Raw genomic sequence first — 26,398 nt, 5'->3', positions numbered from 1 at the left:
TTCTAGTATGTGCGGCGATGATTACTCATTGTCGGTGACGGCGGCCGGAGAAAAGCCTGGAAGCGGAAGTCGCGATGGCCAATCCATAAAGACCTCGACTGCGGAATTTTTAGAAGGGAAGTATGGCTTTAAGTAGAGGCCACCTTCGGGAACGCTTTATTATTCAGCCGGTTCAGTCCACGAGAGTACAGTCAAGTTGCGCCGGAATTATTTTGTACATAATCGCTGTGTAATCAGTCGTGTAAACTTGACTTATTGAGAAATAAATTGTTGAGTTTAACCCACGCCGATTTTAATCACCCGTTCAACGTAACAGTATGCTGGAACTAGTGCTCGTCTCTAGCTAAAATTGCCTAAAACTCTTGTACCTCTAGTATCTTATGCAAACTTTGATAGTCCAACTTATTTTTTGGAACAACTTGTACAAGATGTGGTAAATGACATCTATATTTTTGGAAAAAAAATCAAAATTGTGTAACAACATTTTGCAATTTAATTTTGAATCTGCAATTCCGTATACTTTGAAATCTTGCACACGTTTTAAGGTTACCATAAGCATAGTATATTTTTAATCAAAATATATTTGTTTATCCCTCCAAAAAATTGCTGACGTCATCTCAAAATTTTGGTAAATAAATCCTATCTAAAATGTAGAAAATTGATGAGTCTATATTTATGATTTATCCGTACAATCATATATTATTTTAACATTTGTTTATACAGGGTGATTGAAAAAAATAATGAATAAGTCAACTTATTTTATTCATTAAATCAGCAACTGCAAACCGGGTGCTTTGATATCTTGCAGATGTTTTAAAATTAATGTAAGTACGGTGAATTTTTAGTCAAAATATATTTGTTTAGACCCCACAAAAATTGATAATGTCGTTTTAAAATTTTGCCCAATAAATCCCATCTAAAATGTGCAAAATATGATGAGTCTATTCTTGTGATTTATCATTGCTTTCATATTTTTTAGAATTGTTTATACAGGGCGTCTTAAAGAAAATTATTAGACGACTCACTCTATTTTCCCAAAAATTTGGAAATACAATGCTGTTATTATTATTCTTGCACTGCACCTATCCAAATTGACATATGTCTCCTTGCAAAAGTGTTGCCTACGTGTATGTACAATTTACATTTATTTAATATTCATATATATCAACACTTCAATTTCACATAAAATTTAAATTATATATTACATATTAATTATATTCGTCTTAGTTTAGAAGATTAATTTATTTGTTAAAAATCGAATATCTTAGTCCTTTTAATTTAAATATTGTTACCTTAAAACGTCGTCTCTGCTATAAAAGCGAGGGAAGATACACTTGCCCGTGCTCACTTCCGGGAGAGCCGGTAGGTGGATCCGAGGTTTTAATTCAGAATGAAAGGCTAATTATTTTGGCGAGCTGTATAATAATTAAAATATTTAGGGCTTTTAGTACAAAAAAAAAATATTATCTAGGTTAGTAAAAGGTAACAAAACTACAACTAATGTCAGTAACGAATTACCATAACAAATGAACTGACGAACTACTACGCAACAACGGTCTACTAGCTAGTTACAGGAAATGCTGACTATTTCACAAATAAAAAAAATTGGGCGCCATCAAATTTATGCGGGTACGTGAAAATTTGAAAAAACGTTGAAAAGCATGTAAAGAGTGAAAGAGAGAGACGCAGAAAAAAACGGTTGGGTCTGGCGACAAACGATAAGAAAATTTCCGATCGCGATAAGGCGTGTTCTTTTACTCGTAGCTCAAAAAAACAGGAGTCTTCCCACAGGACGACGGCGACGCGCTGACCAAGTCCTGCCGCGGCCTGGATCCCCCGATGTTCAACTCACCAGGTCCGCGTCTTCGACGTCGCGATCATCCAAAAACTCCGGGTCTCCTAGCTGGCGCTACGCCCAGCAAATTTCCCTCGTTTCGCTGCCCTCTACGTCGCCTCTGTACGGCTCCGAAACTTCGCCCCTGGCGTGGACCCTACAGGTGGAGCAATAAGCCTACATGCGGCAAAAGGCACGAAATTTACCTTATACAAGGGATACGCCTCACTATCAATCTATGGAACTGAGTACTCTCAAAAAAGAAAGGAAACCATCAGGTCAAACCTCGCCAAACTCAAATCACCTCTTCTCGGCACCAACTCTCACTCTTCTCTCACTTTGCACCCCCACCTCTCGCTTGGCCGTCTCCGTCCCCGCCAGTACTACTTCGTAGAGGCAAAAAAAACTCAAAATTTGGCGGAGCTGCCGGCGACAATCCGCAATAAAAAAAAGAGGTCGAGATCGGTGACAGGCGTTCGCTACGACCGATTAAAACCATCGAGCGAGACTTCGTCTAAGCCCCTTTCACCCTCGACTCCAAAAAAAAATCGTAACAATATCTTAATTTAATTGTCCCAATCTATTCTACGATTTTTATATTTATCTTATGACGGCTGCAACTTTTGTTAATTTTGCTCTGTTTGAAATTTTTCCAAATTTAGAAATTGTGTCTACTGTTAATTTGCTCATTTAATTTAATTAATTAAAGTTAAGCTGATTTAATTTGACCTATCCTAACGTAATATAGTAATAAAAAAAGGAACACACTAAAAGAGTGTGACAGACTTTCAGTAACTTAAATCGGCGTAACACGGCTAAGATAAGTTACTTGGCGCTCAAATCCTCACCCTGCTTACCAACAACTATCTGAGCTGCCAGTGTAACAATATATTTGATTATAATTTTGAAATATAGTGTTAGACTATGTCCATTTTTTTATATGGTTAATCGGAAATCCCCAATTTTCCGTCTTCAGCGTGTTGAGACACCCTGTATATTATGTGAGTAAAAAATGAGACGTAAACGATTAAATCATTCATTCTGTAAAGCTATTAAATGTGACACAACACTGAAAGTTGTACAAAAAGGCGAAATGTACCGGTAGAATAGTCGAACAAGATAACCACCTAGTTATAGAAACCCGTCAATAAATTGTCAAAAAATTTTGTCCTTATTTTGGGTAAACTATGAAGCAAAAATTGCAAAAATATTTAAATTGTTATATGAGTGACTTTCCGGTTAAAAATATAGGTTGTATCCAGCTTTGCACAATATTATTATCGTTTTACTAAATGAACCATGTTTTCCACACTATTTACAAAAAAATGACGGTTTGTATTGCTTAATAATCAGTAACTATATTGCAGAAATACTTCATATTCTGCATTTTACTAGATACAAACGTCAGTTGCAATACTTTCGATATATCCACTTTTAAAAAGCTCAGATTGTTTTGAAAACTTTTATCCAACTTTGGAAACAGAATCGATTCAGTTACCACACAGCTAAAATTTTTTGAGAAGCCAGTGTTGTGCAAAGTCCCGAACGTACAGAAACAAGTTTCTAACGATTTATGGTGTCGCAAATAACTTAATCCGCAAATGCAATTTTACTCTTGCACTTTTCTAGTGCGACAAAATTGAGGAAGTTGGCAAGTTGGCTGGAAGGTGTTAGTTAGAAAGAGAGAAGTTTGCTTTGGCAATGGTAAGGCAAACTCCCAACTTGCATTTCCATTAGGACGGAGGTGCGAAAAGCAGAGATGCATATGCTCGGTGAGAGGATATATTAATTTAACTCGCATGAAATATCACCAAGTTCACTGTGATAACTGATGTGATCAAATTGTAAAAACTAGTCATTTGTTATTGCTGTGTCCCTTTCATTTTAAATGTTAAAAAATAAAAACTATTATTTATTTTGACGGACACAGCACATCATGTTCTCAATAGCAAAAAGATTCATTTTTAAAACCTCGATGGGTTTTTCCAAACATGTATGTAGAATATTTTTAGACTCAACGTACCTACCTCCAAGTGGACCAGAACAAAGAAAATATTATATTGGCGGTCAAAACGGAAATTTTAGAATAAAAAATTCACTATTGCTTATTTACTTTCAAATTCATTAGGGTCACAATTCTTTATCACCCTTTAAGAGGTGGAATAGCCAGCTAGGGATATGTTACTGCTGTTTTCAACACTCTTGACGTCATAGCTCAAAAGTGGATGATTCCAAGAACGGGACAAGAACCTTAAGCCGCCACCAATAAACGTTTGGGGCCTTACATTTTCAGAATCTTTATTATTAACAGACCTATTGCTATAAAATTCAGTATCACCTTCTTCTTAGCATTTGAAGCTTTTCATCACGCATCTTTCAAATTCAGTATCTTAATTATTTGTGGAAATTTCGGAACGCGGTTTTCACCACTGGTTTCAGTTTACAAAACTCTATAAGTTATCTGGAAAATGTTTTAGTTTCAGCTTCTTCGACACAATTTTTCTCGTCAACGATTTAATTTCACCTTCTTACCTATCACGATCAAGGTTTCAAAATTGTCAATATATATATATTTTTTAATTTATGAAGTTAATTGAAAAGATTTAAAATTGTGTTGAATGTATTTCATTATTTTGTGGTGTAGATAATGTATTATGTGCGATGCGATAAGTAATTAGTCTGGTTGAGAATAAAATATCGTAGTAGGTAGAACATCGTTACACGTACATGTACGTGTGTACATGTCCTTCATCAAGCAAATGAGCTATGTTTTAAGCTTAGATGTGTTATGTTATTTATGTGATGAAGTTTAAATAATTATGCCTCATCCATTCAAATATTTGCGGCCCTCACAAAGAATGGATCATTTCAAGGACTACCGAATCAGACTAACCCCGCTGGTACGTGTTAGGATATTAAATTGGTTTTCTTTCAACAAGTAAAATATCAAGTGGAACTCGAATTTTTCAGTGGCGTGGAAAACGACAGGTTGGTTTAGCTCATCTATGACTGCTAATTAAATGAACCTAAAAAATTCCAGTGAGTTTTCTCATTTATAAGGAATTAAATTCAGTATTACTAAGGCGTCTTAGTATCAAAATCTACACAGTCATATTTCAATCTGTATTCCTGGACATGTACTGACTCAGAAATTTAACTATAGTATACTTATAAAGTGAAGAAAACTTTAATTTCACATACTTGACCTCTATTTACTCTTAATAATTAAAAACAATAGTCTGCAGCAAAGTCACGTGTGTTGTAAATATTACTGCCAAAATTTCTGCATTAAAATATTTTCCTATAGGAATGCGTAAAATGAAATATCACTCTTATCTCTTTAAGAGTGAAATTAAAAATGGAAAAGTTGAAAATCACATCCAACATTTGAGGAAATAACCCTACGTAACGCCAGTGAATGAAATGACACTGATGGGAACTGGGATTTCGTTATGTGAATTGGGATATTACAACCCGTATTGGTAAGAATAATGTAATTCAGAAACTCCCAAATCCTGTTCCTAAAATCAGTTCAATTTTTCTGAGTAAATATTAGCAATGAGTTTGTATTTATTTCTTTATTAATGTAAATAATATTATAGTTCACTAAAATACAATTAAAAATTAGTTATTATTAACATCTAGAGTTACGTTGAGAATAATTTGTCTTGTGCCACGTGAGTGTTGATATATTTTAAGCAATATTAGCTTGCTTGCTTAATCACTTAAATTTTAATCGGCGCGTTTCTTATTCATGTTTACGATGTCGCTGAATTTAGCTTTATATTGGGATTCGTATTTATCTGACTTAAATTAAGGTCAAATAGATAGTGAGCGATTCACATTTTCAATGACTACTCAGGTTTTTGGAAAAAAATTAAAATCGTATAACATTTTGCAATTTAATGTCACCTAATCAAGAAAACCGAGAGGGCTTAGTTTCATCTTAAACTTAAATTTTAACACAAATGCTACCGCTGATGCTTGTAATCTCAATGTGCCAACAGTCAAATTGTTCTGAAGTATAAACATAAACAGTCTAAAAGTAACCCTAATATGGAACCTAATATACCGAGTGTTCAGATATAGCACTTCAAAATTTAATTTTCCTTTAGATATTTGACTATATTTTAATTCACTACTTAGTGTTGGGTACATGAAATCAATCGGACTTTCATTAATGTAGCGTTTGTCCCCACAACACCGAAAATACACAAACTATTTACCGACACGTTTCGCCATAAAAAGGTCTACTTTTAAACATTATTATTAGAGAACGGATTTCTAGGTTTAATGCTTTTTGTGGCAAATGTAAGCACTTCAAAACTTTTTTATATCTGTAACTATGATACAATTTGGAGTCATTTGACACATTTTTTTTATGCTTATTTGCTTATAAATCCGCTCTCTAATTATTATCATAAGAGACCGAATTTAAACAGCGTCTGTTATTCATTACCAATAAAATGATTAGATAACTACAATAATTTCCTTATCTTTGGTTTTTTAATTGTTTCTATTTCAACATCGATAATTAGAAGTAATAATTGCTAAGATGCAGCCCTCTGAATTTTTGTTAAATTATAAATCTTTCCAGATTCATAATTTTTGATCCAGTGGTGCTGCTAACCAAGTTCCAAGTCAGTAATATAAATGTCTGGAGTAGAATGGATCTTATTGTCTGATTTATGAAAGTAATGACTTTTTTTAATGCAATTTTATATCAGACATAAAAATACCTCAATTTTAGATTTCACAATTTCAATAAATATGCAATTTCTAAAAAGTGGGAACATGCATTTTATATGGAAAAAAGCATAGGTACGCAAGACCAAAGTGCGTAAATCCAAAAAAATCCAAACCATGATGCAATAATAAAATACTAACCCTGAGACTCCTCGAAAAAAATGTCATTTTGACGTCGACTACTTCGACTGTTTCACCTAGAATCTTTATTTTTGACTATTTAAAATTCGAATTTTATCGAAAGTTTTGTGATATAATAACCTATTGTAAAATGTTTGCTAGTCTAAAATGCTATAACCCTTTTTGTTGGCCACCGCTACGTTTGTATAATAGTTTTGAGATATTTTGGACAGATTAATTAATAGGAAACACCTATCGATATTAAATGATTTAAATATTTTTGCAAAGCTGCTAGTTAATTATATAACTGAGAAATAGGAGAGTACAAATTAGAAAATCTTTTTTTCACGACGCTGTACATACAAATATTGACGATTTAGAATTAACTTTTGTTTGTTTTTGAAAATTTTTAATGTTATGGCCACCATGATAAAAGGCCATTTGAAAACTGTACGGATTTCTCGTGAAACACATGTTTTGCGATAATTAAGGCGTTGTAGAAGAAAAGTGAAAGATTTAAGTTGATTAGTACAAAAATGTACTATTTTAGACATGGTTTAAGTTTCTTATTGCCGAAATAAGTCTACACATATTAAGAAAACAAGGCAAAATGTAGCCCCGCTCACCCGCCCTATCTCTATTGTGATGATTTTTTTCTGTTTGTCGTGAGCCAAGTGGGCGGAGATTAACTGCAAAATCCTTATTTCTGGACGAGAAATTAAGAATCTGGTTTGAGTATCGTGTTGCTCAAGGAATACTACATAAGTACGTATATTAACAAAGATTAGACTCCATCCATACCCGCCCCGATCTCAGCTCTCAATTGTGATGAATTTTTCATTCGTTGTCACATCGAGGAGCGGAGCTTAATTGCAAGAGCTATATTTGTCTACAAGAATTTACCACTATAAATATGTTTCAAGGTCTGTGTTCTGAAAAGACGACTACGTATATTAAAAAAAAAAGGCAAAATATAAGACCCGCCCACCCGTCCTTTTGATCGTCGAGAGCCAAAGGAGTGGAATTTAATTGCAAAATCCTTATTACTTATCTGCAAGAAATTACCACATGAAAGACATGTTTTTGAGTATCGTGTTATTCGAAGAATACTATGTACCTATATTAAGAAAAAATTAAAACCAAAGATTAAGTCCCACATATGCCTGCCTTGATTTAAATAGTGATGAACCTTTCATTCGTTGGCAGACTCAGGGACGGAGCCTAATTGCAAAATCCATGTTTCTTTACAAAAATTTACCATTTTAAACGCGCTTTAAGTTTCTAAGAATAAAAAATCATCACAATTGAGAGAGGGTGGGTGGGCGGGGTTTATATTTTGCCTTGTTTTCTTAATATACGTAGTATTCTTTGAAAACACGATACTCAAAAACATGTTTTTAATTTCTTGTAAAGAAATAAGAATTTTGTAGTTAAGCTTGGTTAGTTAAGCTTGGTTCACGGCGAACAAAAAAAAATCATCACAATTGAGATAAGGTGGGTGGGCGGGCTTACATTTTGCCTTTATCTCTTAATATGTGTAGACTTTTTTTCACAACATGAAACTTAAAACTTGTTTAAAATAGAAAATTTATATGAGGAAATATCGATTTTGCAATTAGGCTCCGCCCCATAATTGCAAAATCCTTAATAATAATAATAATAAACCTTTATTGCCCAGCAGGTTAAAACCAACTTAGAGGACAACATATGGAATACAATAAACACACTAACACACACAAACAATATATGCATATATATAATATATGCATACAAATATAGTCGATAAACGTAAGCTTTGAATCAAAATGCACTCCAAGATCTTTCATTGTGTTAACTGGAACTAGTCGTTGATCATTTATGTAGTAGGGGAAAGACATTGGAGTAAGTTGACGAGAAAAATTAAGAAAATGACATTTATCGATGTTCAGTTTCATACGATTGGAGAACGACCATTGTGCAATTATATTTAAATTATCCTGCAGAAATCTTATATCAGCACCGGAGGAAATAGAAGCAAATATTTTTAGATCATCAGTGTATGCAAGTGTGCGGCACTTACGTAACTCCAAGAGGTCGTTAATGAATAGGACAAAAAACAAAGGTCCAAAGTTGGATCCTTGCGGAACACGTGATGTTGAAATTTTGGAATTTCCTTGCAAAAATTTTAACCATGTTTTAAGTTTCTTGTTGTGAAAAGATGACTATGTATATTAAGAAAAAAAAAAAGGCAAAATATAAGCCCCGCCCACCCGCCCTATCTCAATTCCGATGATTTTTTTATTCCTAGTAAGTCGAGGGGCGGAGTTTAATTGTAAAATCCTTATTCTTCTACGAAAAATTACTATGTGAAATATGTTCTTAAGTAATCGTATTATACAAATAAAACTAAATGTATTAATTAAAAAAGAAAACCAACGGAGAAACCCCACCGTCTCGATTTCAGTGGTGATGAATTTTTCATTCGTTGTCAGACCGGAGGCGGAGCGTAATCGGAAAATTGATATTTCATCATACAAATTTGCCATTTTAAACTTATTTTAAGTTTCTTGTTGTTAAAGGGTGTCTATACATATTAAGAAAAACAGGCAAAATGTAAGTCTCGCCCACCCGCCCTATCTCAATTGTGATGATTTTTTCCTTCCAATTGGAAGCACTGCAAACTATCGCAATTTCATTGGTTGAAAACCAACGTCAACGGCAACGTAATGGCGAAACTTAAAAGTTGGTCATATCGTACGTCACACCAACAGATGATGTAAACGACGCACACGTTCGCTGCGTATTTATCTTTCAACGGCAACTTCAACGGCGAACAGTAACGTCAACGATACGTTTATAAATCGACCTTTACCTTCAAGTACACAAGCTGTTTCGTTTGAAAGTTACACACGTAGCTGATTTCTTTAAACGGAACATCCTATATGTTTTTAAAAAATTATAGTTTTTAGTTTGCAAGTTGTTAGTTTTCCCATAATATTTAAAATGCACATACCTGTATTACAATATCTAAAAACTTAATAATCGTTAAATATGTTTCTTTTGACACCCAGTTTATCGAGCTTTATTAAATAAAACAGTATTTATGGAATTATGATTAAGACAAGCACCAACAGACCTGACATCAGAGTAAATCTGACTTAGAGACAAATTTGATAGCATGATAGCATTAGAAAAGATAAAATATAATAAAACATTTTTTTGTTATCTGTAATTTTTGTAATTCTTTTAATTTGTCAAAAAGTTGCCTTTATAAATCCGTTTAAATCCTGTGAGATTTTTTCAATGTACATAATACATACATATATGAATTAATAATTAGTACAGTTAAATGCAACATATTAAAATAACTCCACTACTGCTGACCAACTTGAGTTTATTAAAAAAAAATAACAGACAAGTATAAAAACACGGTACGTAGGGAAACGAAATAACGATACGGTTGTCTAGCCTGCCTCTATTTGTGGTGTTTGATTTGGTCCCAAAACCGTACCATTGGACGTATAGACATCCTCCCTCCGTTCTTTGTCCAAGCTCCTGGGTAATAGACGATAAATGCTTAATCTTCCTCCATCAGTTCGTTGGGACACCTGTGTGTTATGGCGGTTGACGTGAAGGCGTTTACTTCACCATAAGTTGGCGAAATAGAGAATAATGTGAAACTGAATTTGTTATGATCGAAGAAAATTGCATACAAACACATGTGTACAGATAAAATAAACTCCACTTTCAGATCGTATTCATTTTTAACATTTTAAAAATAATCTTTCTTTAACGACATGTGGTAAAAGTGATTTTTCACTATCGGTACAGGAAAAACTGCATCTAAGCACCCAATACATGTCACTAAAACCAATCTTTTAATGTCGACTACTAAAAAAGCTACACCATGATAACAACATTTTCCCGCGCCGAACACGAGAATCGTGAGCTTCTTCGTCAAACTGACACATTCCGTAGTCGAGACGAGTAAATCAAACGATGCATAGTTTTGCACCAGCACGCACATTATAAAGTCAACAGCTTTCTGTTTACTTCATAAAAAAGTGAAAACACATTTGCTTTGATACGGAAACAAACACGAATGATGAATGGAAGCATTTTTTCCAGAAAAATAAATAATTAAATAACTTGCTTGTAGTTAAATCCAATAATATCTTGGACCCAAGTCTTCGGTCTTTTTAAGCAAACGCCTGCCAGGGCGGGCGCTGGCACGATTAAAGTAAATGAAGCGGGAGAGGACGATATCGAGGATAATTCGTGGAAATTTTAATCATTTCGTCGAGAAAAGTCTTCAGCATGTATCTAAGTGTGTATCTGTTGGAAAGTAAGGCTGATGTATGGCGGCCATTTCCCTTGATTAAGTAAAGCTGCGACCGGACAGAAAAAGCCGGGACAAAGATGCAAAGTGGTTTAGGGGATCCGCCGTCCGGGTCACCCTAATGGGATTATGTCCTTGCTAGTTGACTCGATCTACGCCGTATAAACTTATAAATTTTAGTGAGGAGCTTTGTATACACATCCTTTCTGGATCCTGCGAACATAACCGCGACACAATCAGATCTTAAATATTTAAATCGTCAACGATTTTCCGCCTCTGCTGGAAGAATGTTGGTTTTGTTGACATTATGATGTTGCCACTGGAATTTGAAATGATTCTGTTAGATAACATTGGTAGACAACAATTATGCACGAATGTTTTACACAAGAGTCATGGTAGTGATTGTGACAAAAACATTTTCTACAATCATTACCTAATCCTTATTTACTGAAAACTCACAAACAGGATAAGAAAATACTTATTGTTTAGAGAGTATCTCGAATTTTTGTTTTTTGGGCTTCATTATTAATTGAATTACCAATGCTTTCTAGAAGAAGAAAATTCCGGAATTGTTATTATTCAAGTAAAAAGTAAAGTATGTTGTTCAGTCGTTTCAGTAGCAACCAATTATTTGATTGAAAAAAACAATTAAAACTAAAACTTCGTCTGTGAAACAATATACAGGGTTTCTATAAACGATTACAGAGTTGAAACAGGTCATGAAAACGAAAACGTGCCGCCTATCACTTTATATGAACTTTACAAAATGGCCAAAAACTCACGACAAATACCACACGCATCTGTATAACTGGTTGCCTAAATGCTTCATATCTAATTTACAGTACATATTTTTCCCAAGATTTATTACCGGTCTAATCGTTCTTATTAAGTCAGTCGATTGTCATATTTTGTAAAATTCAAATTTCAAGTTTTAATCATTAGATGATGACAAATTTATTGGACTAGTTTTGCAATAATCAGTATCAGCAATATTATTTTAACAGTTCAACTTCCTGCTAGGAAAATGTACGAGTTATAAAACTAAAAATTAAAAATATCTCAGACCATCAGTTCGCGAAAACAAAGGTAAGCATATTTGAGAATAATTGCTAACAGATTTAATCATTTAATGTTTCCTGAAATAATTATGAATTCTCGAGAACACTTTATCTTGGTAAAGTGTATGACGACCTGGTAAACATCTCCTTTATCTTTCACGTCTCCAACTAACACGCGACTCAGCTCTTTTCTCCCGTACCCCCTTGAGATGTTAAAGTCACAGCAACCTCGAAAAATGAACTTAAATAAAGAACTTGGTTATTGGTGATATTCGATATTCTCTTTGCTGGAGACCTTAGATATCTTGATTCCATTGCTGTCGAAGCACCTTTCCAAATATGTAATTACGTTGGCGTACCTGCTAATATCGATATCTTTATTCTTAGCTAGAGCTATTTTTAGCATATAACAATATGTTCAGAGTGACGGTGGTTTATGAACGTTTGATTTTAATAAGAAATAGATATACAAAACCCGTTTTGTGGTTACTCAGTCACTGCTGTGGTGTATTTAATCAGTTTAAATTTTCTTACATTAGTTACAGTTACATAAATACTTCAACGATTTCATTAGGAGTTCAACTGCTAATGCTGATATTTTAGGCAATTAGTTAACCTACACCGGAGGTGTAAACGTTACAGAATTTTTTTCTGATTTTATAGAAATGAAGACTATCTTAATTTCTTTTTTATAACACAGTCTTACATGTTACAAAGAAAAATTATATCTTAGATATCTGTCAATAATTATTCTTAAATATTTTATATGATTTGTTTCGCGTATCTCATAAAACGTACTGTCATCAATTTTGATTTCTATTTCGTGAAAATTATCTACGAATGTTTTTACCTACTCCCGGGGATTCTAATTGTAACAAATGGCCGTGTCGCCAGCAAACTAATTATTTCTCCCGATGTATTATGACGGAAAACATTATTTTTGTAAAAAAGAGATAAGGTCAGACTTAGAGTCGTCCCATGCGGAACTTCAAATTATATTGTTCTAATCAAGTAATTTTTTAAAACTACATACTTCGGTCTTTCCTATCAATAACTTTCAATTAATTTATACGCATTTCCCTTAAATTCTAGATTTTCTAAACACTTCAATAATTTTGGATGCCATGCGGTATCAAAGGCTTTGGCCAAATCCGTGAAAACGCATAAAGAAGGTTTAGATTTGTCTAACGAATTGAATATATATTGTGTAAGTTTAAGCATACCGTGATCCGTTGTTATTTTTGTTCTAAATCCAAACTGCTATTTGATATTATTTCATAATTGCTAATAAATTTATCCATTCTAATTTGAATCATTTTGCTGTTATTTTTACAAATATGGCCTGAAGCGGTCCGATAATTACTTATTCCTGTCTTTTTCTTAATTGGGTTATAAATATTATACGTGTTTAAAGGCAGTGAGCCAATTGCTGATCGTTGTAGTTTTTTTTAGAAAGTAATTTAGAAGTTCTACTTCTACTTTAGTTCTGTCTATTCCAGATGATTCATCGTTTCTAAGGCTATCAATAGTTCAGATAATTTGGCCAGGTCCTGTTGGTGCAATATGTAAATAATTACTCGAAAAGTAAACGGAACTGCTAGTCATAAATTCATAAATTTAAAACTTTATATAGACATAAGTCGAAAATGTTTTATATATTTAGCAAAATAAGACGTATTGTTCGTCGTAAAAAGGCTTTAAAAATCGTATTTTGAAATTTGAGGGGAATTTAGAAATGATTCCTCGATTTTCACTCAGAAATCGCTGAACAACTCAAATTGAATTATTTTATCAAGTGCAATAACTAATAACTATTGTACCATAAATTAAACGGAATAAACGCACAAAGTAATCCATTTATTGGCGCTAGGTACAGCACATGAATCCCTCCACGAAACTCCTGGTCGTAGTGCGGCAATCCCATCTCCGACTACACCCAGGCTGTATCAAAAAGCCCGAGATGAAGCCCTTCGAGCAGCTCGTCCATCGGCAGCATAGTGATACGTCCTGGGGGCCCGTCAAATTAGGGATTTACTGGGGCTGCTCCATTCAGTAATCACTGAACAACTCAAATTGGATTACATTATCCAGTGTGATGATTAATGTAGGATAATTTAAACACTATAAATGCACAGATTGCACAAAATATTTTAGCTTTATGCTTGTGGACTCGGTCCTGCATGTAAAATACCTGTTGCATAGGCCGCACCCCTCGAATCCTAGAAAGTATTAATTAACTGAGCTAGCATATTGTTGTACTTTTGCGCATTCAATTCAGATTCTATAAAAAAGGTCCAATGACTTGATGTCCTAGAAGCAGGCCATTGATTTCGATGGTCAAGGACCACGTGAGGGTTCATTACAGAAATGTTCTGTAATGAATAAATTCGATGGTTCTGACGATTATAACCTCCCATAAGACCAAATGAACATACGGTAGTGAAACAAATGTTCCTTAAAAAGTCTCCACAACCCCAGCTTTTCTCACGCGTATCTTCGCAAAACTCCATACGTGAGAAGTAGTCCTCAGGCTTTATCTTTTGGGCACGATGCTTTTTAAAACTCTTGTATCCCATCTGTTTGAGATCACTAGCAACCGTGCCTACTTGATAGTATTTAATTTTTGTCATTATTGAAAATAAATGTAACTTTGTTTTGTGAAATATTGGTTTTATTTTTATTGTTGTTAACACAATAAAAAGCGCAAGGATGACACGCAAAATCGTGAAGCGTTCCACATTTTTTTGCTAACGCTGTCTGGACCCCCATTCTACAACGAGACTTACTTCTGCTGGAATCTGTACAACGAAGAGCAACAAGAGTCCCGTTTGGTAGAACACGTCCTCAATATTCCGAACGGCTGTCACTTATGAATTTGACCAGTTTGACTCAAAGGCGCCTGAGAGGCGACTTAATTGTCACCTTCCAGGCGTTGACGAATCAGCTGTCTCCAATTCGTCACCTATTCACTCTAAATACCGACCAAAGAACCCGAGGGCACCGTTTTAAATTGCTTCGAGAGGTTTTTAGAACTACAATCCGACAGTTCTTTATCTCCAACAGAGTCTTTCATCACTGGGCAGTCCTTCCGTCATTAGTTTTAAAATTAGATATGATACTCTAGATGTCGCTAGTACTTAGATGTGTATTTAACCTGTATGTAACCTGTATTTATCACTCTGAACTGCGCGGGCATAACAGGCTTCGGCCTCTGCCCGATCGATTTGTATAATATTAATAATAATAATAATAATAAAACAAATAAAACAAAAATACGAACATTTCTGAATCAGAAAACACATTGGTAATAGAGAAAAATATTTTAAAATGTTCATGTTGAGAGTCAATATTCTACATTTCTCTCTCAAAAATTTCTTGTAACGAACATGTTTCCAGATGACAGAAATTCTATTCTTGCTTAACGGATGTAAATTCAATAAATTCCAATCTTTACTGACTCAAAAAAAAAAGTACGAAATTTGCCCAAAAATGCCAAAAAGCCTTTGACCGTATAAATTGATATACTAGGAATCATGAAGCAATGCGTACACGTCACGGACTCTATATGACGTCATGCGTCTACCACGTTTATCCTACATGATTTTTACATAACTTTCACCGTTTAAGCAGCGTAAGCAACAGAGGCTGTCAAAGAAGGAATAATTTTCCCGCTTTTCCGATATTTTTCATTGCTGCTCCGCTCCTATTGATCATAGCGTGATGCTATATAGCCTATAGCCCTCCTCGATAAATGGACTATCCAACACAAAAACATTTTTTGAATTCGAACCAGTAGTTTCTGAGATTAGCGCGTTCAACCAAACAAAATATTTAGCTTTATAATATAGGTATAGGAGTATAGATATAGATATCAACTCTACTGCTGATTCCGTTGCAATATTGGCACATATTGCGCATCGGCGATTTCAGCCCTACATTTGTCCTACATATTGGTAATTTAAATGTATATTAATGTCTCGTCTCAAGCCTTGGCACAACAAAATTAATTTTCTGTAGAATGTCAGAACTGGAGATTTTACCATGTATAAGTTTATAAATAAAAGAGACGCTGTGCACTAGTCTTCTAAATTTTAAAGAGTCTATATTGAACTTATATAGCAAATCCCTTTATATCACACCTTGTGGAGGATATATTCTTTTATCTTTAAAATATAAATATTTCAAAAAACGCGTGTGTACGTTTTCCAAAGCTTTACTTTGTTGCATATCATAGGGAAACCAAACTTCAGAACAATATTCCAATTTACATCTCACCAGGCCAAATAAAAAAATATAAAGTTTTAAGTGCATCAATATTATCAAATTCTCTGGTATTATGCCTAATAAATACCAACAATTTATTCGACATTGTTATCACATACTTGATATGTTCATTAAATGACATCTAGGTATCAACAATTATTCCCAAATCAGCAATTGCGGAGACTCTCATAATATCACTACTAAGAAGGGTATAATCAAAATTGATTTTATTAATGTTACGGGTGTAAAACATCACCTTACATTTATTGCTATTAATATCCAACTAATTTAATTTATAGTAAACATCAAAAATTGTAAAAACCTTGCGATAAATTTTGTTGTTTGTTTCGTTTCATGCAGACTCGACCGATATCGGGTTTCGCTTCGGGTCGTACCGCCCTCAACCCTCGAGGGGCAATCTGGCCACTCGAGACATATGTGCCTTTAGTTCGTAGGAATAACTTGTAAAGAACACTTGTTTTGTTACTGTCTTAATATATACGCTAATTTAAGTCCACTGCGTATTTCTTTACTGCGAACTCATACCGACGGATAGTAACAAACAAAAAATGGTCCTTCGAGCCGGATCGCGACGACGTGTGTAGTGAATTACTGGTGCCGAGCTTACGACGCGACGACGCCCAGGAAATACGACGGATCGAGCCCTCGGTGGTGACGACATCCTCATTTTGAACTCCACACGGACATCGGCGCTATCCTCATCTACGCGTCAGACCAGGACGCCAAAACAGGGAACAACTGGTGCCGAGCTTACGACGCCACGACGCCCAGGAAGTTCAACGGATCGAGCCCTCTGCGGTGACGACATCCTCTTCAGCAGTTTACACGGACATCGACGTCCACCCCATCCACTCGTCCAACCAGGACGCGGCAGCAAAAGAAGTACTGGTGCCGAGCATTCAACGCCACGACGCCCAGAACGCCCGACGGATCGAGCCCCCCGTGGTGACGACATCCCTGCGGAAGCTGCACATAATCACTGAAACCACCCTTGTCCACGCGACAAACCACAGGACGCCACAACAAAGGACAGGTCGGTGGTCATTATTCTTCCTGTCTTCACACTTTTTCATTTGTCTCCTTTGACGTACTCACCTCTTCCAAAATGACGGAAGCCAGTTTAAAAACAAAAAAAAGACAAATACGTACGACTACCACGAATTTTGATAAATTTTTGAATACGATCAAATCTGCCGATCAAGTTAGGGTATTGTGTTTACGTTATGACAATTTTAAACCGCTATTAAAACAGTTTATTGAAGCACAAGATCAACTTGAATTATTAACAATTGAAAATGATGCCGATCCCGCCGAGCCAGACGAAAACGAGCGATTTGAATATGAAAACCGTTACTACGAATTATGTTCAAAGGCGGAAGAATTAATCGATAAGTTTACAATTAAGCCATCTAGTAGTTCTACCGATATTAAATTGCCCACTATCGAGTTACCTCATTTTGACGGGGAATATACAAGTTGGACGGCCTTTTACGATAGTTTCCGTACCCTTATTCATGAAAACACCAACTTAGAAAAAATACAAAAATTGCATTATTTGCGTTCCTGCCTTGGGGACGAACCAAAACGAATTATTGATAATCTATCTATATCCGCTCAAAGTTATGACACTGCTTGGCGATTACTCAAAGAGCGTTATCATAGTAAGCGCTTAATTGTTCACAATCACATCCACGGCCTTTTTAATTTAACACAAGTTAACAAATCTCCAAATTCATTGCGGACGCTTTTAGATCAGTTAAATGCAAATTTAGAGTCGCTAAAAGCTCAAAATTTAGATGTAACTAATTGGGATCCAGTTCTTATTTATTTGGTGTCCACAAAATTTGACTTTGTGACAAAACGGGAATGGGAATCAAAATTAAAAAACAATGAACTGCCAACGCTGAAGGAAATGACGACCTTCATATCACAGCGTTGCCAAACACTTGAATCAATGGAATTTTGCAACTCTTTCGAAGTAAATTCGGAAAACCCGCGGTACAACTTCACAAAATCTAAGTTTCCCGAAGTTAAACGTAAATTAACGATATGTCCAAAGTGTAAACAATCATCCCATTGTTTCGTACAACAATGTACGGCTTTTTTACAACTTAGCATCCAAGACCGCATTAACGAAGTAAAAAGGCTAAAACTTTGCTTAAATTGTTTACGCGAGGGCCACGACGCTAGATCATGTACCTCCCGGTATTGTAGAACGTGTAATGGCAGGCACCACACATTACTACACTTACAAAAAAGGGAACCGCAAAGTGTAAATAACCATAGCTGTTCGACTGAATTTAAGTCACTCACGTTGCTTTCCACAGCCGTAATTAAAATTAGGGACGGTAATGGCCAGCTTCACAAAGTTAGAGCGCTTTTGGACATCGGTAGTGATAGTAATTTTATCACCGATAAATTATGCCGACTGTTAAAACTAAATTTAAATAAATGTCAGGTGTCTATTGCTGGTATAGGGCAAACTAGTACTACTCTCACTCGGGCTGCAAAGGTCTTTATTAAATCAATTTGTGACAATTATTCAAACCCAATCAGCTGTTTGGTACTGCCAGAAATCACCAATAATTTACCAGTCGAAACATTTGACCCTACACCATTGCGAATACCGGATAATTTAACTTTGGCGGATCCTGAATTTTATATATCGGGCGAAATAGACCTTTTAATCGGAGCCGGACTATTTTACGACATTTTGAGAGAAGGGCGTATAAAATTACAAAACAACATTACTTATGTACAGAACAGCTGCTTTGGGTGGCTAGTGGGCGGCCCATATACAAATGTGGGTCTGCAGTGTCAAGGGCCAAGAGAAAATTCCTGCCTCTTAAGCACCAACAGTCTGGAGCACCAGATGTCAAAATTCTGGGAATTGGAGGGCATGGATAATAACGTAAATTTCACCACTGACGACGAAGCCTGCGAAATTTCATTCGTCACTACAACTAAAAGGGACCCAGATGGTCGGTTTTTAGTAGCGCTTCCCGTTAAAACAAGACCTCTGGATATTGGCCAATCAAAAAGAACCGCAATAAACCAATTTAAAAGCCTTGAAGGTAAATTCGGACGAAACCACGGTTTAAGGGACGAGTATAACAAATTTCTAGGGGAATATCTTGCGTTAAATCACATGGAAAGGGTTACAGTTCCGGACGATCCTTCCATTCAGTGTGTTTACTTACCCCACCATCCCGTTATTAAAGAAACGAGTCTTACCACCAAAACTCGAGTTGTTTTTAATGCTAGTTCCCGGACAAGTAATGGGCAGAGCTTAAACGACAACTTAATGACAGGGCCTAATTTGCAAGCAGATTTGTTCTCGATTATAGTTAGATGTCGCTTACACAAATACGTACTATCAGCTGATCTTTCAAAAATGTTTAGACAAATATGGGTACGACCTGAAGATCGGGATTTACTTCGTATCGCGTATAGATTTGATCAGACGGAACCGATACAAGTATTTCGACTAAAAACGGTAACATATGGTTTAAATTGCAATGCGTTGTTTGCGAGAATTGGCATACGAGGCAAGTGCGGACTACCCACAAGCTGCAAAAACGATTTTGAATTCGTTCTACATGGATGATTTGTTAGTCGGGGTGGATAACGTAGACGAAGGTATCAAGTTACGTGACGACCTAAACAATATTTTAAAGGGCGGAGGTTTTGAACTTTACAAGTGGGCCTCGAATGAAACTAAGCTTTTACCAAACCAGGATAGTGAAAATAATACCGCAGTTGTTAGATTGGACAGTAATTTTGAAACCAAAGCACTAGGTCTAACTTGGAATTGTCAAAGGGACTTATTCAAATACCAATTGGCCGCGATTAAACTGCCTAAGGTGGCCACGAAACGCAACGTTTTATCAATTATTGCTAAAATTTTTGACCCTTTAGGCCTCTTAAGCCCAATGTTAATAGTAGCAAAGATCTTATTACAAAAATTGTGGCAACTTAAATTAAACTGGGATGAACCGATACCATCTGAATTAAGCGAAACCTTTCACCATTTTTGCGCAAATTTACACCGAATCGACGAATTTGTAATTCCGCGATGTATTAATTACTTTTCTCCGCAAATTCTAGAGTTACATGGATTTTGTGACACTAGTAAAGAAGCTTATGGGGCCGCGATTTATGTAGTTGCCGTTGGTGAAAACAAGCAACGACAAATAAATTTACTTTGTTCAAAATCTCGTGTTGCTCCACTTAAACCAACAACAATTCCGCGACTGGAACTATGCGCGGCGGTTCTTCTCGCAAAACTTACAGTGAAGATTATTAACACGTTGGATATATGCGTTGGGAAGATTTATTTGTGGTCAGACTCTATGATAACCCTATCTTGGATAGCAGCTGAGCCAAAAAGATGGGAGCCCTTTGTCGCACACCGGGTGGCGGCAATTCAGGAAATGACAAAAAGGGAACAATGGCACTATGTAAATAGTCAACAAAATCCTGCAGATATAATTACAAGGGGTATGTGTCCTAGTGACCGGGAAAAATTTATTATATGGTTTCATGGTCCAGCTTTTCTATTAAAAGATTCGTCACATTGGCCTAAGCCTCCTAGTCATGTAACAGAACTTCCGCCGGAAAGACGCAATGTAACACTAGTGTCTCAAACACAACCAGATTTAAACGTTTTCCATCGAGTTAGCACTTACAAAAAATTAAAACGAGTATTAGCTTACTGTTATCGATTTATACACAATTGCACTCATAAAACAGATAAATTAACGGGTGAATTAAAGCTAAATGAACTTCAAACTGCCGAAAAATATATCATTAAGTTTATACAGAAGCAAGAATTCGGTCAAGAAATTAGTGACCTCAAAAACAAACACGTATTAAGCAAACGCAGCAAATTAACCCCGCTTAATGTCTTTTTAGACGAAAATGAGATCCTTAGAGTGGGAGGTCGCCTAAGAAACGCGAACTTAGACTTTAAGGCCAAACATCAAGTGGTACTACCAAAAAGCCACATAATTACAAAGTTAATAATACGCGACACACATGGGGACACTCTCCATGGTGGACCTCAGGCAACGTTGGCGGCGGTGAGGCAGTTGTTTTGGCCACTTTCTGGCAGAAGTATTGTAAGAAAAATAATCCATAATTGCATCAGGTGTCAAAGAGTAAAACCTATTAGCTATGAACAATTAATGGGTAATTTGCCAGCCGACAGAGTATCTCCTGCTAGGCCGTTTCAAAACTGCGGCATCGATTATTGTGGGCCAATATTAATTAAAGAAAGTCCGGGGCGAGGTAAACGAAACTTTAAAGCCTATATCGCCGTATTCGTCTGTCTGGCTACAAAAGCGGTACATTTAGAACTCGTACGCGACTATTCCGCTCAATGTTTTTTAAATGCGTTAAAACGTATGATGGCACGACGCGGTAAAGTTGCACATATGTATTCAGACAATGGTTCTAACTTCGTCGGCGGATATCGGGAGCTCCAAGACCTCAAAAGGTTACTTGAATCAACAGTTTTTCAAAAACGAGTCGTTAGCAACTTGGCCGACGAAGGGGTTACGTGGAAGTTTATTCCACCAAATTCTCCATACGTTGGAGGAATATGGGAAGCGGCGGTCAAGTCATTTAAATACCACTTTAAACGGGTAGCGGGCACCACAGTTCTTACTGTGGAAGAGATGAGTACCTTACTAACCCTTATCGAAGCTATTCTTAATTCACGCCCCCTTGTTCCCATGAGTAATGACCCCGACGACCTGGACCCTCTGACGTCGGGACACTTTCTAATCGGCACATCCTTGACGGCACCACCGGAACCAAGCCTTCTACATCTGCCGGAAAATCGCCTCTCTCGATGGCAAAGGGTTGAACAACTTCGCCAACTCTTCTGGGAAAGGTGGACGAGAGAATATCTAACAAGTCTCCAAACGCGGACTAAGTGGCGTCGCGAAAATCCGATCCCTCTTCAGGTAGGAGCAATGGTTGTCCTTAAGAACGAAAATATCGCACCGCTACAATGGAAATTGGGTCGTATTGTGGAATTGCATCCAGGAAGTGACAACATTGTGCGGGTTGTGACTGTCAAAACAGGCACCGGAGTGACAAAACGCGCCGTCAATCGTCTGTGTGTGTTACCCATGGAAGACAGTGCGGTGACCGTGTAAGATTAATCGTAGCCATGTAGACCCTTTGTTTTTTTGTTTTTAGACGTGTACGGCCGGGCGGGAGGATGTTTCGTTTCATGCAGACTCGACCGATATCGGGTTTCGCTTCGGGTCGTACCGCCCTCAACCCTCGAGGGGCAATCTGGCCACTCGAGACATATGTGCCTTTAGTTCGTAGGAATAACTTGTAAAGAACACTTGTTTTGTTACTGTCTTAATATATACGCTAATTTAAGTCCACTGCGTATTTCTTTACTGCGAACTCATACCGACGGATAGTAACAAACATTGTTCGCTACCAATTATCGTAGATCCACAAATGTAGACCTATAGTATATTGCACATTTTAGATTGAATTTATTCAACAAAATTTTGAGATACCTCATCAAGCTTTTGGGAGTAATAAAAAAATAATTTTGGATGAAGCCTTTACTAGACTACGACATTCTTAAATCGTTTATAAGATTTCAGAGCACTCAGTTTTGCATATTGTAAGTTTAATCTTAAAATATTGTTATACAATTTTGATTTTATTTTTCGAAAATCGAAATGTCTGCGTTACAGAATGGAGGCGAATTCATAAACCACAAATATAGGATTGTCCAAAATTTTGAATTGACGTCATCAAATTGTTAGCGGGGATGATTAGACAAATTTTGGTTAGCCTTTTGGCATTTACACGATATTCCTAAAGTACTTATAAAGTTGGACAACAGTCAGCCTAGCAGTTTCAAAGATTATTATCTGTCTAATAAATATCGACTCACACGATAGTAGAAGTTCTACGAATGGACCCTAGCCTAGGTCACTACTTCCTTGGCTTGCAGTCGAGAAGTAAAATAGACAGCAAAAATGGAAGGTATACAGTTCGTATGTCTTCCATTTGTATTGTTTTAGTTCTTGTAGAAAACCAGCTATAAGGTCATCAACCCTAATATTGTGTCGGTTTTTGCGCTCCTTATCGTTTTTGATTAATTTCGCACACTCACCAAGGTACGAGAAGTCCAATTTCTCGCACGCGTGCTTTTTACTTTCCGTTGCCGTAGTAACCTTAAAAAAACAAGCGTGCATGCGGTAAGGTTTCCCAAAATAAACAGTTGTGTAATAGCTAGTTATTAGTCCCTCTGTCCTAAAATGTAAGTGTCCGATTTCTATATTTTGCAATAGAAATCGGACACTTTATTTTTAAAGACGAAGAGGTTTTGTTTACCACGTATTTGGTGTACGTCAAATAACACATTTTAATATGAAAAAAATTGAAAGGTGTTTGTTTTGGTAACAACAATTCTTTTTTGTTTCTAAACGAATTTAAAGAGCCTGTTTAAAACACCGGTGTAGAGATAATATGCCCTGGAAATAAAGCCAGTTGCCCTAATTCAAAGAAAGAAGGCTAATTTAACAGAAGAAGCTGGTCGGGCATCTACTGTAGTTTCGTCTTGAAGTATGTGGAAACAGAAAGATTAAGTGCGGAGCCATGAAAACTGTCGAATTTGGCATGCTGGACGATTCTCAAACGTCTCTTTTTGTGAATGTTGTTTTACATGATTGAGAACAACGGAATAAATACGTAAAATCTGAGAAAATGTATTTTATTAACATGATAGATGAGGACAAACTGAAAATAAAATCCAAAATTTTAACTAATTGTTTTGATTAATTGCAAGGAAAGTTCAATATTATGTCAAAACTTATTATAAGATATTATATTCGTTGTAATAATATTAATTTTTCATTAAAGAATACATTTACTTATTTTAAGACAAAATTTATTTCCAAATCGTAAACTTAATTTGGGACAGAAGGAGTTTATATTGAGTTAATCTCGTCACGAAATCTGACAGGGCACGGAACAAAAATAACACTTACCTAGGCGGATAATTGAAATCTCTCTGTATTACAAGAAGAGCTAATGATGGTCCCATGTTCCTTCCATGCACAGCACCTCATCATCCATTTAAACAAGATATATTATACCTAGTCCTTGGCTGCGTCCTCCAAGGGATAACCAAAATACAATTTACAATTTATGAATGTTTGGTGCAATTGCGCGCCGCGGTTTTGGCTTTATGTGGTAATCAACCTCATACGTGGGTAATATAATGTAAATGTTAATGCCCAATTAGCGACTTTTAAGTCCCTCACAAATAATGCGTGGATTCTTCTAACAAATTAGGTAGTGGAAATACGACCTTGTTTTTTAATGAGTCCTGCATATATTTATATTTTAGCAAGAGCTAAAATATGCAAATATTACGTATTGTGTATTGAGAACCATAAACACAACAAAAATATTACTTTGAATTTTCACACAAAATTACTGAAATGAGTTTTGTCACACTGAAAACGTCGCATGCTTAGAACCAATTTGCAGATTTAGTATTAGTGTACCAAACATAAATATCATATTTTGTCTATTTATTCCTGACAACCAAAACTTCAAAACACTACTAGTGAAAATATATTTCTTGTCGAAGTATTTGTTTGTTATGCGCAATAATTCCTTTTTCATTATTTTGAACAAATTGTTGTTTGATGAACTACCCATCGATCCATTGTTTTTCGATCGTCGGTGCCACCTGCGGGGAACATCCAATACATTATTCGAACGTAGTTGGATTCGGACATTAAATTTGTACAAAATTGGCATTGTTTTACGGTTATGTGACACGAGTGTGAGGATTTAATTATTTTCAGTGCTTTCATTGATTTGCTTTGGCAGAGTGTTCCGGTAAACTACGAAAACAAATTGGGATAAAAACGATGTTTCGCTACAATCATTATATTAAAAACAGCGACTAGACTACGAGTTCAAGAGGTATTAAAAAATTCATCAGGTGATTATTGAAATTTATTCCGGGGCACGTTTCTAATAGCTAGAAAATATACCGTCAACACAATTTTATCAAGCAGGATTTAACAGGTTTGTAGAGCGAAATTCCACTAAACCAGTTTTTGCACGAGAATAGTCCAATTTGGATATTCAATCTCAATTCAGTACTGCCCGAAAATAGATCTGATTCATGATTTAGCAATCAAGTGGAAGTCTCACGGTTCATTAAAGATGCAGTGGCAGTTGGGGTAAGATGTAACCGCACAGGCCACAAATTTCGTTGAAAGTCAAAGATGTACTGAATGGTCTGCAATCGTTAAATGGTGTCTGGGGAAACCACCAATAAGCAGGTGCTTTGAAGTGTGTGAAGGATGTTGAATGTAGCAAAAGAGCACACAAGGACCGCAAGCCACACATTATGGTTACTGCAACTGACACAAAGGTTCACCTGAAATTAAAAAAAAAAGTAAAGTGGTATTTTGGTATTGATGTTTTTTATATTATGTTGTCTTTTAAAGTTTATTCACCTAAAATATCTCCAAATTTATAAAATCGTGTCTTTAATAAAACCTCAAGCATAGTTTATGATCTAAGAAATAACATTGTCAAAATTTTTGGAAGAAAGCTTCTATTAATTTCAAAGCTAATTAAATACATTTTAAGAATTTCTGACTTAAAGCAGAAGAAATTACCTACATAAAACATATTTCACTGAATCTCAAAAATATTTATCCCGGAAATAGCTCTTGGAAACTAATTATTTGGAAACGGTTATAAAACCGATAGCCCTTAATTATTAACTTCTAAATTGCGCATTTGTTCTGAAATTATATTGTAGTTAAAACCTTTACAAAATACAAAATACATGTTTCTAAATCAACTTACTCCACATATTTCGATCTTGAAATTTTCAAAATCCGTTTTAACCGTAAAGTCATAATTTTAACTCGGAATGGCATGCTCGTCAATTATTTCACTCTGCTCCTATAAATCTTTGTCTGAAGGTTTTTGTAAAGAAATGGGTTTTTAAGTGCACCTGATATT

The 26,398-nt window shown here is 35.8% G+C and overlaps 1 protein-coding gene and 1 long non-coding RNA gene across 2 annotated transcripts; one reads left to right on the top strand and one right to left on the bottom strand.

The window, feature by feature from the left end:
• Positions 1–1,402: 1,402 nt before the first annotated feature.
• On the bottom strand, positions 1,403–2,377 carry LOC135144744 (uncharacterized). Its single transcript, XR_010283219.1, has 2 exons — positions 2,041–2,377; positions 1,403–1,991 (listed from the first exon to the last, which is right to left on the bottom strand). It is a non-coding gene; the product is annotated as an uncharacterized LOC135144744 (long non-coding RNA).
• A 13,717-nt stretch (positions 2,378–16,094) lies between these two features.
• On the top strand, positions 16,095–25,606 carry LOC135144561 (uncharacterized). Its single transcript, XM_064076583.1, has 10 exons — positions 16,095–16,119; positions 16,700–16,786; positions 16,853–16,936; positions 17,079–17,393; positions 17,623–19,838; positions 19,909–22,512; positions 22,568–22,694; positions 22,761–22,845; positions 25,219–25,252; positions 25,520–25,606. Exons 1-10 carry the CDS (start codon positions 16,095–16,097, stop codon positions 25,604–25,606), a joined length of 5,664 nt encoding a protein of 1,887 aa, XP_063932653.1.
• Positions 25,607–26,398: the final 792 nt, after the last annotated feature.

This window comes from Zophobas morio, unplaced genomic scaffold, assembly GCF_036711695.1.
Source record: "Zophobas morio isolate AGI-343-1 ecotype UQ-CSIRO unplaced genomic scaffold, CSIRO_AGI_Zmor_V1 ptg000108l, whole genome shotgun sequence".
NCBI classification, from domain to species: domain Eukaryota; kingdom Metazoa; phylum Arthropoda; class Insecta; order Coleoptera; family Tenebrionidae; genus Zophobas; species Zophobas morio.
Note: the sequence above shows the minus strand (reverse complement) of the source record. Positions and strands in the feature narration are given on the sequence as shown.

Coding starts and splice junctions, on each gene's coding strand:
- LOC135144561 (XM_064076583.1), top strand. CDS start 16,095: ATGTCAGAACTGGAGATTTTACCAT. Junction 17,394..17,622: donor GACGCCACAACAAAGGACAG/GTCGGTGGTCAT, acceptor AGTTTATTGAAG/CACAAGATCAACTTGAATTA. Junction 22,695..22,760: donor TCGAGACATATGTGCCTTTA/GTTCGTAGGAAT, acceptor CGCTAATTTAAG/TCCACTGCGTATTTCTTTAC.